Source organism: Cupressus sempervirens, chromosome 6, assembly GCF_028749045.1.
Source record: "Cupressus sempervirens isolate cs-2001-9-10 chromosome 6, ASM2874904v1, whole genome shotgun sequence".
Taxonomy (NCBI): domain Eukaryota; kingdom Viridiplantae; phylum Streptophyta; class Pinopsida; order Cupressales; family Cupressaceae; genus Cupressus; species Cupressus sempervirens.
Genome location: NC_143123.1, coordinates 477064043 through 477076539, shown reverse-complemented (window position 1 = coordinate 477076539; position 12497 = coordinate 477064043). Strand labels below are relative to the sequence as shown.

The 12497-nt window shown below is 36.4% G+C and overlaps 1 protein-coding gene across 7 annotated transcripts in view; it reads left to right on the top strand.

Moving 5' to 3' along the window:
* The first annotated feature begins 1542 nt into the window (after positions 1–1542).
* Positions 1543–12497, top strand: part of LOC149553113 (lysine-specific demethylase JMJ27-like) — a 137819-nt gene continuing 126864 nt past the window's right edge. For 2 of the 7 annotated variants that reach the window (XM_089788624.1, XM_089788623.1), the window contains exon 1: positions 1543–2072. In XM_089788624.1, the coding sequence (XP_089644750.1) occupies positions 1793–2072 (280 nt within the window). In that variant the 5' untranslated portion in view covers positions 1543–1792. The remainder of the gene's footprint in view (positions 2073–12497) is intronic. The other 5 variants (XM_089788625.1, XM_089788629.1, XR_016353033.1 and 2 more) reach the window with 5 other exon arrangements.

Below are 12497 nucleotides of genomic sequence, written 5' to 3'. Positions count from 1 at the left end.
TGGGATTGCAACTTTAGTGGTTTAACAACTATTTAGGTTTCCATTTTTGAGAGTTCTGGTAGGTGGCTTGGGAGCTATTCCCACCTGATGGAGAAGGGGGTATTTAGCTTGCTAGGAGGGTGGCCTAGTATTGTTGGTTTGCTTTCTCTTCTTTCATGGGTCTATGGAGGTGGATACCATTTCATTTGTATTGTCCATTCTTATATGCATGAATACTGATTCTATTTTCTTTGGTGGCCAATTAATCGTTACACTTGGTTTGGGGGCTATTCTTGACCTAGTGGAGAAGGGGTGTGTTCATCTTGCCAGGAGGGGAGCAATTTGATTGGTTTGCTTCTTCTTCCTCCACTATTCCCTTGAAGGTTGAGACTGTTTCTTTTGGACTATCGATTCCTATCTACATGGATAAGGCTTTTTTCTTTGGTGGCCAGTTATTTGCTAACAATCTTCACGGGGTTGCTTTGGTCTTTTGTTCTTGGTTGTCTTTAATTATTGGTTTGGGGGCTTTTCTTGTCTAATGGAGAAGGGAGCATTTAACTTTCTAAGAGTTGGGCCTGATTCTATTGGGTTGCTTCTTCTTCTTCTTCTTGCATGATTCATATGGTGGTGGATGCATTTACTTTGGAGTTGGAGGACTATATTTTAGAAAAGCGGTGACTCTTCAACATGGAGTGTAGTTTGGTTGGCATGTTACTTGTATCTTGAGTTTGTTTTTGGCTTTTGTGGTGTTGGAAGTGGCTTTCACTTTTAATTCTCTCTTTTTTTTTTATGGGTTGGACCATCCATTTTGTTAGGTTTGAACAATTTTTTCTTTTACTATGTCCAATTGACTATTGATAGTTTTCTTGGGCTCAATTTGGTTTTCTATTTTTGGTCAAAGTTTACAATAGGTTTGGCGGTTATTCCCAACCCTGAGGATGAGGGGAGTGTGTTGTTAACTAAGAGGTGGGCTTAATATTTGTGTTTTGCTTCTCCTTTCACAATTCTTGTGGAGGTGGATGAGTCTCCTATAGAGGTGGAGACTATCTTCATGAAAAAGGAGGCTTGTAACTCTATGTAGGTTCTCTTTTATGGATGTTTGAGTGAAAGGTGGTTTATTGGTATGCCTCTTGTTTTATTGGCCCCCCTCTGTTGCTCCTCTTGTAATGGGCTCCTTTGTTATTAAGGTGAAAATGGTTTTTTGCAAGTAAGAGGTGAATATGTAGTTGGAGTGATGCTGTTTATCACAGATAGTCTTGGACAACTCTACATATCCAAAGGAAAATTAAAATGTCAAACTAGTGGTTCCTTTTAATTTTAATTTTATAGTTCTTAACAAATTAAAGGTAAAAATCCTCATAAGTCATGGAGAACTCGCCCTTCCAAACGTACACTTGGTGAGTAAGAGTATTTTCAAAATGGGATGGTCCTCCCTTGCATATCGTTCGAACTTGCAAAGCAATGACATTGGGTTATAAAACCTATTAACAATGGGAAAATAAAAAACAATTGAGTGAAATTGTTTCGAAACTTTCAAAATTAAAAACAATTGGGTGAAACTTGTTTCGAAATTTTCAGAAATATAAAAAACAACTGGCGAATTTGGTTTCAAACTTTCAGGGAAAAAACAAATGTAACCTCTCGCTGCTCTGTTTATACAATGATGGTGCGAGCTTTCTTCAAACCCTCGCGGATGTTTTACAACAGCTTGAAAATCTTCCCAGTCGAATAAACATAATTATACATTTTAATTGACTACATAAAAAATTCAAGTTCCCAGGGTTGGATCTTTCATAGTTCAGGCTTTTTGAGTATGGAGGAAGAAGATAAACGCTGCAAACGATCAGATGGCAAACAGTGGCGGTGCCATGCACTGGCCATGCCCAACAGGACGCTTTGCGAAAAACATTATTTTCAGTTGAAGAAGAGGACTGCTAGTGCAGCTCTGCGTGCCAAGCAGAGAAAAATGAACAAAGCATTAGAGGAAAATAACGACAATTTAATGATTCCGAAACCAGCTGCCCACGCATCTGCATTTACTGTTAGTTCACAACATGCGACGGACGTGATTTCAGCTCCGAATATCTGCAAAGGTAATGACTATCTTTTGACGATCCTACAATTATTTGTTGAATGAGGATAGAGTTAAAAAGCCCTAATAATACGACTACGGTTATGCTGCATTCAGAAAAAAACACTAGGAATAATGCAAACGTCCTTCAGTATTGTTTGCCCAAATAATATTTATTAAAAAATGATATAGAATTTTATAATACTAACTGCTAAATTAAGAATTTTTTGACACCAATTAAACTTCTACAACATATCTGCTGAGATAAGATATTTTAAAGCCAGAATATAAAATCCCATGATGTTTTTTTTCTTAAGGATCTTACAACAACAATGTAAAGTTCTGCAGTATTATTTACTGAAATAAGCCATACCTATGTGAAATTGATCCGTTTTCATTGAGTCATAGGCTGTAAGAATGTCTGCAGTTGGCCAATTACAATAAAAAACTAGGTTATGTGTTTTAGGTTGTGATAATGGTTTGAATCAGTAATTAGAATTGAAAAACAAGTTATTTGTATTTTTGGTTGTGAGAATGTCATTAGTTGGTAGTCAATTACTATTGGCAATTAGGCTCTTTGTGTTTTATATTGTGAGTGTTCCGATTTGGTAAGATGACAGTTTCTAACAACAATGTGAAAATGGTATGTCTATCTGTGTTTTAAATTGGTAGAATATTGGCATTATATATAGGTTGTGAGAATATCTGTTTTTGTTAAGAACGAAGATTCTAACAACAATTTAGAAAGGATACATCTTATTTGTTTATGTTGTTGAAATTCGCTTGTTTGGGAAATTAGGTTACATTAGGCTAGTTGTCTTTTGTTTATGTTGTCAAAATTCGCTTGTTTGGGAAATTAGGTTACATTAGGCTAGTTGTCTTTTGAGTCATGATATTATTTTCATTTGTGAAGATGAAAATTTCTAGCATTCATGTGAAAATGATGTGACTTATTTGTGAATTAGGTTGTGAGAATATTTGCATTGGTTAAGACCTATGATTTGATAATGCTTCCTAACAATAATGTGAAAAGGGTATGTCTATCTGTATTTTAAATAGTTAGAATTTTGGTATTATATATAGTTTGTGAGAATATATGTTGTTAAGAACAAACATTCTAACAAAAATGTAAAAAGATGCATCTTATTTGTTTATGTTGGCAAAATTTGCCTGTTTGGGAAATTAGGTTACATTAGGCTAGTGAAGATGAAAATATCTAGCATTCATGAGGAAATGATGCAACTCATTTGTGTTTTAGGTTGTGAGAATATTTGCACTGGTTAAGACCTATGATTTGATGGTATTTTTGGAATATGGAAGTTCAAACGACAAAAACATAGGGATGACGAAAATGATAATAGACCTTTTGGTTTTTTTGGAAAAGGAAACAAGAATAAGAGGGCTTTTCTTCCGGGATGATGATTAAGAAATAGAGAAAATTTCTATTATTCACATAATAAGGCATTCACCTTTTTCATTATATAATATGTAATCACATCACACAATATTAGAGCTAAGTTGAGAATCAACACAAGTTTTGACTGACAAATCAACAAATTAAATTGTTTTCATTGCCAGTGTGCATACCTATAACATAACATATACAACAAAAGATTGAAAGGCTATAACTACAGAATTACAGAAGTAGAAAAGCAATGTAGTTTTTCTGTATCAAAGTTGGAGTCTAAATTTGAGTCACTCTCAATATGAGAGACCAGCTCATTCAATGGTATCCTAACTAATCTCTCCTTTGCTTCATCATCACTCTGTGTGTCATTTTTGGCATCTATATTTTAACATGTGGTTGGAGTCTAACAAGATTGAGGAGTTTGTTGTACCATCTTGTTAATTCATAGAGAGGTAAGCCAATTCCTCTTAGCTGATGGAATGAAGTTGTATATGGACCAATTCCTCTTTGAATAGAGGAATTGACAACTTGGGAATGAAGTGAGTGGCAAATATTCTCAACTCTGAGACGCATCCTTACAATGCCATGTCCATTTGATAGTTTTGGTTTGGGCTAATGTAGCCCTAGGTTTTGTTGCCTCTAGTCTGCTGAAAGTTGGACTTTGAAGTTTTGAAATGTAATTAACTGTTGTCAAAGTTTTTCTGCATTCTGAATGCTAGACATCTTCTTAAGGATGCTTTATGAACCCTTCTTTCACCTCTTCATCTTCTGAAGGAGGCATCCTCCCATCCCTTGGTACATGCTGCATACCATTTGGGATTTAAAGTACTGGTCAACACATGAACCGAGTGTTTGTAGTTACCACCATTTATTCACAATGGGTGCAATATGCTACTCATATTACCAGGGTCCCTACATTTAATTGCTTGCTTCATTTGGCTAAGTATATTGTCATCTGTTTCATTAAGCTTTTCAAGAATGGGGAATTTTTTATGTAAACACCCACACATTTTTTCACATGAAAGGGCATCACTGTCTGTAACAAATTGTAACAAAAATTCCAATAGAGAATGAAGTTCAAATGACAGAGTTAATGCTAAAATGTTCAAATTTTAATTTTTAAAATAAAAAAAATGAAAATAATTTATTGAATACAAGCATTAATAAAATAAATTTAATAACCCGTGAATGGCTCTGGTGAGGTTGATCTCTTTTTTGTTCCTAGGAAACCAGTGGCGTGGGAAAAACCACAAGAGGGATGGTGGAATTGTAATTTTGATGGGGCTTCGAAAGGCAATCCAGGACCCTCAGGGGCAGGTTTTATAACCAGAGATGTGAGTGGTGATCTTGTTGCACTAGGGGGTAAAAGGTTACAGGATGGTACCAACAATGTTGCAGAAGCTGAGGTAGCTCTGTCGGCAATAAGAGCATCCAAGAAATCAGGGGTGTCAAAACTGCATGAGGGGGATTCCCTAATCATTATCAAGGTTAGCATTAAAACATCACCAACATTATCCAAGAGTTGGCCTCTCTGGAGGATTTCAAAATTAGACACATAAAAGGATTGGGTAACAATGAAGCGAACCGAATGTCCAATTGGGCTTTAGGCTTGAGTGTAGGGGAGATTAGAATTGAAAACTTTCAAGTTCTAAATCCACATGATTTTGAGGAAACAAATCTATGTACTTAAATTGGGATCAAAGGAAGAGCTAAAAAGGGGGCAACTAATTTTTGTTGTGATGTGTGCCACATGCAACATTAAATGAGGGATGGGAAATGTTATCATTAGATCGCTCAATACACCTTCAGAAACAACCTTTTTTGAATCCTTTCAATGAATTCCTTTCAAAATTGAAATATTTTGATTGGAGAAGCCTTGAAGAATGGAGTCATCCTTTACCCTTACCTGCAAGCATCAATAACACTCGTTTCATGGTGTGGTCAAGAAGTAGCAAATGGACTAGATGTTTGAGTTTCGACATAAACGGCTCACAAAAGTTGTGGAGCTTTTGCTGGGTTAGACGTTTTTTAAGGTGAAGAATAGACATAGAACAAACACATACATTTTTCCAATGATAATGGCTTGGGAACTGCAACTAGGTGAGACGAAAGCAAGGGTCAGGTTCGTCATGGAGCAGCTTGTGCTGACCATTTCGAGAAGTGGCATGGAAGTAATTCTGCAAATTTCAATCCCAAAATGGGGTTTGATGATGGGGACAAGAAACAGGAATAGAAAAAATTGAAGGGACAAAAATAACACTATTTGTGTGGCGGTTCGTTGAGAAATAGAGGCATGTGAGATTTAAACAGGCTTGCTTGGGTTGGTATGCCATCAAGCTTTTGATTATGAAGCACATTCTAGATGAAGACGTTAAAGCAATGAAGGCTTGGGTGAAATGGCGTCTGGAGGATGAAGCGGCAATAGTGTTGAGAGTGCAGAATCGGGCACAAGACCCACAAACTCACAGGGAGGATGAGTCATGGTTGAAATGGAAGATAAATGTACTTATTGATGAAAGGATTGGTGGGCCTGTTACCCCAACCCAAAGGTGAGCTACTAAAGCTTGGTTAGCCCTTAAGTGGGTTCTTTTGATTGTGCAGTGTTATTGTTATTGTGTTCTGTGGTAATGAATTGGAGAAGTTAGAGAAAATGTTTGAATTTTGGGGTTTTCTGGATCAGGGTGGTTTGGTGTTTATTGTTTTTGAATCTTGGCGATGTTGCTACAGTGCTCTTGTGTTGGGAGGAGGCATTTACAATTTGAAAGTTGATAAGTTTATCAAAGGAGTTGGAATCCTAGATTTTGAGATGGAAGAATAAGTATTTTATGCTGGGGTAGGGTTTTCTTTTTTGCATGAGAAATGCGAGCTTAGTAGCCAAATTTTTGAAGGCAACAAGTAGGATTTGAGAGTAGCACGCATGCAAATTGAAAAGGTGGAAGGCACGAGCAAATGAATAACAATTTTTTTTTGTGTGAAGAAAGTTTGTGCAGTTGTTTTGTCCAACATGGAATGGGTAAAATCGGTGTCTGTTGGTACTTGCTTTGTTTGTCCTTTTTTGATAACAGGCAAGGCTTTTTTTGGAATGTTTTTGGCGGATTTGAAGATGATTTTAATGTAAATATAATTGCAAATTCTGGCGAAAGTTAATCTGAGGTGGTACCCTTATATTTAATATGCAATCATTAACTGTACTGATCTGATGCAAGAGCATGAGGGTACACATATAATCTTGCTTTCCCAGAACCATGATAATTCAATTTTTGGCTTCTATTCAAAATTTTGGCCCATTTCCTAGGTCTTGTCTCCTTTGGAAGATGCGCAAAATCCTCTACCTACTTCAGAAGAGGAGTCCTTTATTATTGAAATTTCTGATAGCAATTAGTAACTTTGAAAGCAAAATTATATGCATATTTAAAGCCCTTGTTCATGTGGGTCTGATTATTGATGGCAAATGACTACATCTTAAGTAGATTCGTGAAGATATTAGATAAGCTCTAGGGAGCATAGGTGCTATCCAAAATCTTTAAGTGGGTGATGCTTGTGACAATTGTCACGTCACTTGTTGTAGTCAAAAGAATATTAGCAAAATGAAGGTTGGTACTTCCTAGCATGGTAATAGACAATCAAGAATGGTTGATGACATTTGATGTTGGGTGTGGGGTTCTATATTCCATGCTGAAGCAACGATGGCCTAATGCAAGGATGGTAGGGGAAAGGAGCCAAGTCCAATTTCCTAACACCTTCCCAAGAGTACATGTGGAAACAAACACATATTCAACACCAAGAACCAAAATATTTATTGATTGATTAGACAATTCTCATGATAAAATATACTCTTAACATGTTCGACTGTGAGGCCTTCTGGGTTGTGGCTAGTACAAAGAAATAACAATCAAAGAGCTAAAAGCTTCCTTCTTCATCTTCCATCTATTCTCTACTATCTTTCTACTTCCCTAAACTTCATGATAATTCCCTAGAGCTAATCCAAGTTCCTATATAGCCAGCAAGACCACAGGTCGGCCTGTTAGGTATTTAATTACAAATAGGTCTTGCCTTGGAGGAGAAAACAAAAGAACTATCAAATGATCAAAATAGAATCCACGCTCTTAAGGGTAGGTCCACACGTGATCCCAGAGATGTCCTTTAACTGTGCAAGATGCTACGTCATCATAGGAAACCACACTGAAAGAAACTCCACAATGCGTTGCATGGAACACACAATGAAAAGTGAGTGGAAAAAGAGGCATGTAACTCCAAGCACAATGGACATTAGACTTCGTGCACTTAGGGTAAGGATCACCACCAATAGGTCCACAATAAGATGCCAGCTGCGCACAACTTGTAATGATGAGCAACAATGGCTACTTCTCAAACAACAAATTGGTACAGAAAACAAAGCAATATTTTTGGTTGATGCAAGATTGCTCATTGACACAAGATGCTCCTACATCAGACACCTTGGGTATGTAAAGAACTGATGTCCACATCATGAAACCCTAATGCTCTGACCTGAATCATAAAGATCCAACTCAACTTGTGTTATCCAGGAACTGTCTTCAATTGTTTTGTCTTTCCACTAAACAAGGTACTCCTTGTAGTCTTTTCCTTTGGTGCTCTTACTTTGCTATCCAAAATCTTCTCAATGCTACCAACCTTCCTCTTGGGATAATCTAGGTTATCTTTTAATTCCTCATCTGATTCAAAATACTGAAAGATGTCTGCAATATTGAATATTGGTGGAATATCCAAATCTTTTGGCAATTCAACTTCAAAAGCATTTTCATTGTTAAACTTTCTCAAAATCTTACAAGGACCAAACGTCTTCATTTTCAACTTACTATAGGTACCAACTAGGAATCTGTTCTTCTTCAAGTGAACCATAACCTCATCACCACCCTCAAAAGATTTATGTCTTCTTCCTTTATCTGCCCTCTGTTTATTCTCTTGATTACTTGTCTCCATATTCTTCTTCACTTCCTCATGTAGAGTCTTCATGAAATCCACAAATTCCTCTGCTTCAACACTTCTTCATCTCAATATTCAAATCTCTCAACTCAGTAGTTCGTTTAGGATGCACTCCATGTACTATCTCAAAGGTGTTTTCTTAGTATTCCTATTCAGAGAATTGTTGTATGCAAACTCTGCTTGTGCTAAAATCAAATCCCAATTAGCAGGCTTATCTCCAACCAAACATCTTAGCAAATTACCGAAACTCTTGTTCACAACTTCAGTTTTTCCATTTGTCTATGGATGAAATGTTGACTTAAACTTAAGCTCAGTATCCAACTTCTTCCAATTTGTCCTCCAAAAACAACCAGTAATCTTAGTATCCCTATTTGAAACAATAGTTTTAGGCAACCCATGTAATCTCACCACTTTCTTAAAGAATAGTTCAGCCACATGTCTTCTCACAAGGTATGAAATGAGCCATTTTAGAAAATTTTTCTACTACTACCAGAATAGAATCATTACCTCTCAGAGTTCTAGTTAAAACAAGCACAAAATCTAGTGATATCTTCCCAAGGTCTATTTGGTACAGGCAATGGTACATACAAACCCAAATTCTGACTAGTTCCCTTTGCTGTTTGACAAATTCTGCAATTCTTAGCCATCTTGTGCACATCCTTATATATTTGAGGCCAGCAATATCTAACAGAGGTCATCTTCATTATTTTGTCAATTCCAAAATGTCCAGCAAGTCCACCACTATGCTTCTCCTTCATAATGTTATCCCTCATAGATCCTCTAGGTATGCACAACTGAATTCCTTCAAACAACATGTCTTCCTGAATGAAATAATCAGTCCACTTATCTTCTTTACTCATCATTTGACTCTTACAAGCCTTCCAAGGTTTTGCAAAATCAGAATCAGTTTCATACAGATGCTTCAAATCCTCAAAATCAAGTGCCTCAACTCTCATCTTTGTCAACAAATTCCTTCTTCTGCTCAAAGCATCAACAGCTTTGTTAGACTGTCCACACTTATGTTTCAACAGAATCAACACAAAGCAAAAGTTTTGCAAAATCTCTACCCACTTCATGTGTCTTTGATTTAACTTATTTTGACTTCCCAAATACGGCAAAGGTTTTCAGTGTACAACACAAAATCTTTAGGTGTTAAATAGTGTCTCCATTTCTTCAAAGTTTGAACAATAGCATAGAATTCTTGGTCATAAACTGAATACCTTTTCTTAACATCATTCAATTTCTCACTAAAGAAAGCTATAGGTCTTCCTTCTTAACTCAAAACAACTCCAATGACACTTTCATTAGCATCACAATCAACCTGAAAAACCTTAGTCAAATCAGAAAAAGCCAGTGTAGCTAATTCTGCCACCTTTTGTTTTGAGGCTTCAAAACTCTTCTGTGCTCAATGTGTCCACTTGAAATCCTTTTTATCTCCTCTTATAGTCTCTTTCATTGCATTGCATATTGAACTGAATTTTTTGATGAACTTCCTATAGAAACTCACCAATCCATGAAATGATCTAACTTCTCCAACATTCTCAGGTGTAGGCCAATCAAGGAGAACCTTAACCCTTTTAGGATCCATCTTCAAACCATCAACATAAATTACAAAACCAAGACACACAATTTTCTCCTTCATGAATGAACATTTCTTCAGATTAATCAACAACCTTTCTTCCTTCAATCTTTGTAACACTTGTTTGATATGTTAAAGGTGTTCTTCCTTAGTCTCACTGAATGTCAAAATGTCATCAAGATATACAATTACAAACTTACCCAAGAATTTCTTCAAAGCGTATTCATCAGCCTTATGAAAGTACTAGGTGCATTAGTTAAACCAAAAGGCATAACTAACCACTCATACAAACCTTCAATAGTCTTGAAAGTAGTTTTTCATTCATCTCCTTTTCTGATTCTTATTTGATGATACCCGCTTTTCAAATAAATTTTTGATGAAATATCTTGCTCCACTCAAACAATCCATTATGTCATCCATCTTAGGCAGTGAAAATCTATATTTCACTGTTATCTTTTTTATAGTTCTCATTAGGTTTCTCTACCAAAGACAACAATACATGTTTCTTCCCATCAACCCAAATAGTATACTGATTCAATCTACCATCATCGAAAGCTTGTCTATCATACTGCGAAGGTCTACCCAACAAAATATGACAACAATCCGTAGGCAAAATATCACACAAAACTTCATCACAATAATTTCCAATAAGCTCTTTCTTAGAACGGGCTCTTCATTAGTTTCCTCATTCCACAATATTCTTCTCAACATGAGATTCTCACCATGCTTAGGTTCATTAGGTGATTCAACAACTTCTTCATAGGCCAAAAGTATTTCTGCTGCTACCACCAATCTTCTTGCCAGAATTAGTACATTCAAAGGCACCATGTCCTTCTTGTCCACACTTAAAACAAGTGCCCTTAAACTAAGATCTCTCTTCTCTCTTACCGCAATTATTATTATTCCTAGAGTAACTAGTATAGCAACCTCTAGTATAATTACCTCTTTTACAAGCAAGTTCCTCTTTCCATTCTGACTTACCATTATTTTGCATTGCATTGTCAGATCTGCTACTTTCTCCATAGGTGCTACCTTAGCTTATTTGATATCTACCACCTCTTCTTCTTTGTTTTTGATCATGTTTCTTTGCCATCTTGCCCTCAGCCTTTAAGGCATATTGATTTGCTTCTTCCACACTATCCAACTTGACATAACTAATCTCTTCTTGAATTGATGTCCTCAAACCATTCAGCTATCTAGCCAGTTTCTCAACCTCATCATCCACATGTCCAGATCTGATATCCAATTTGTAGAATTCCTCAATCTATTCTTTTACAATCATATCCTTTTGCCCCACATTTTGCATTCTTCTTAACAAATTAACCTGGCAATTTGCAAGAAGGAACTTTATATTCATTTTGCTGATCATCTTTACCCATGTCTTGATCTTTTCTTTTCCTCATTTTTGCCTTTCAGCTTGCAAATGATCCCACCAAAGTGAAGCATGACCCGTCAACTTGGTGACTGCTATCTTTACTTTCTTATTATCAGGGGTATTTTCATACTAAAAGAACTTGTTCATTTCAGAGATCCAATCCAACATTGCATTAGTCTCAAGTCTATCATAGCAGACAACTTCAACAATGAGTCAGGAGTTTTCCCTAGACAAAACTCTTAGAAGCCTCTTCTCTTTTTGTTCATCTCCAGGTTCAGGATTTGGATTAGGGGCCACTTAATCATCACTAACATCCTCAAGACGTACACCTCTTCTCTGTGTTGTCTAAACAACTTCAAGTATTGCTGCAATCTGCCTCAACATATTCATAATGGCATTATCTGCATTTTCTCTACCTCGAACTATCTTGTCAATAGTTCCTGCAAGATCGTAACCTACTGCAAGTTATAGGTAAGATTTCAGAGCTGCCACCCTACAACCAATCCAGTTAAGGGTCTCCATGATCCTTAATTCACAAGGTAATAAAACATTGCTCTGATATCACCTAACGCAAGGATGGTAGGCGAAAAGGAGCCAAGTTTAATCTCCTAACACCTTGCCAAGAGTACACATAGAATCAAACACATATTCAGCAGCGAGAACCAAGAGATTTACTGATTGATTAGATAATTCTCATAATAAAATATACTCTCAACATGCTCCCCTATGAGGTCTTCGGGTTACAAAGAACTAAAAGCTCGTCTTCTTCATCTTCCATCTATTCTCTACTATCTTTCTACTTACCTAAACTTCATGATACTTCCCTAAAGCTAATCCAAGTTCCTATATAGCCAACAAGACCACAAGTCGGCTTGTTAGACATTTAATTACAAATAGGTCCTGCCTTGGAGGAGAAAACAAAAGAACTATCAAATGATCAAAATGTTGGAAATCTAGGATGTTGAGAGGGGAGGAGGGTGAATTGGGATCTCTAAAACTTTTACCACCCTTAACATAAACCTAATTTAAACTTAATTCACCACACATCTCAACCTTAACCTTAACCATGCTTCATCATGTAATAACATGTAACATCAGATCTAACATCTAATAACATGAA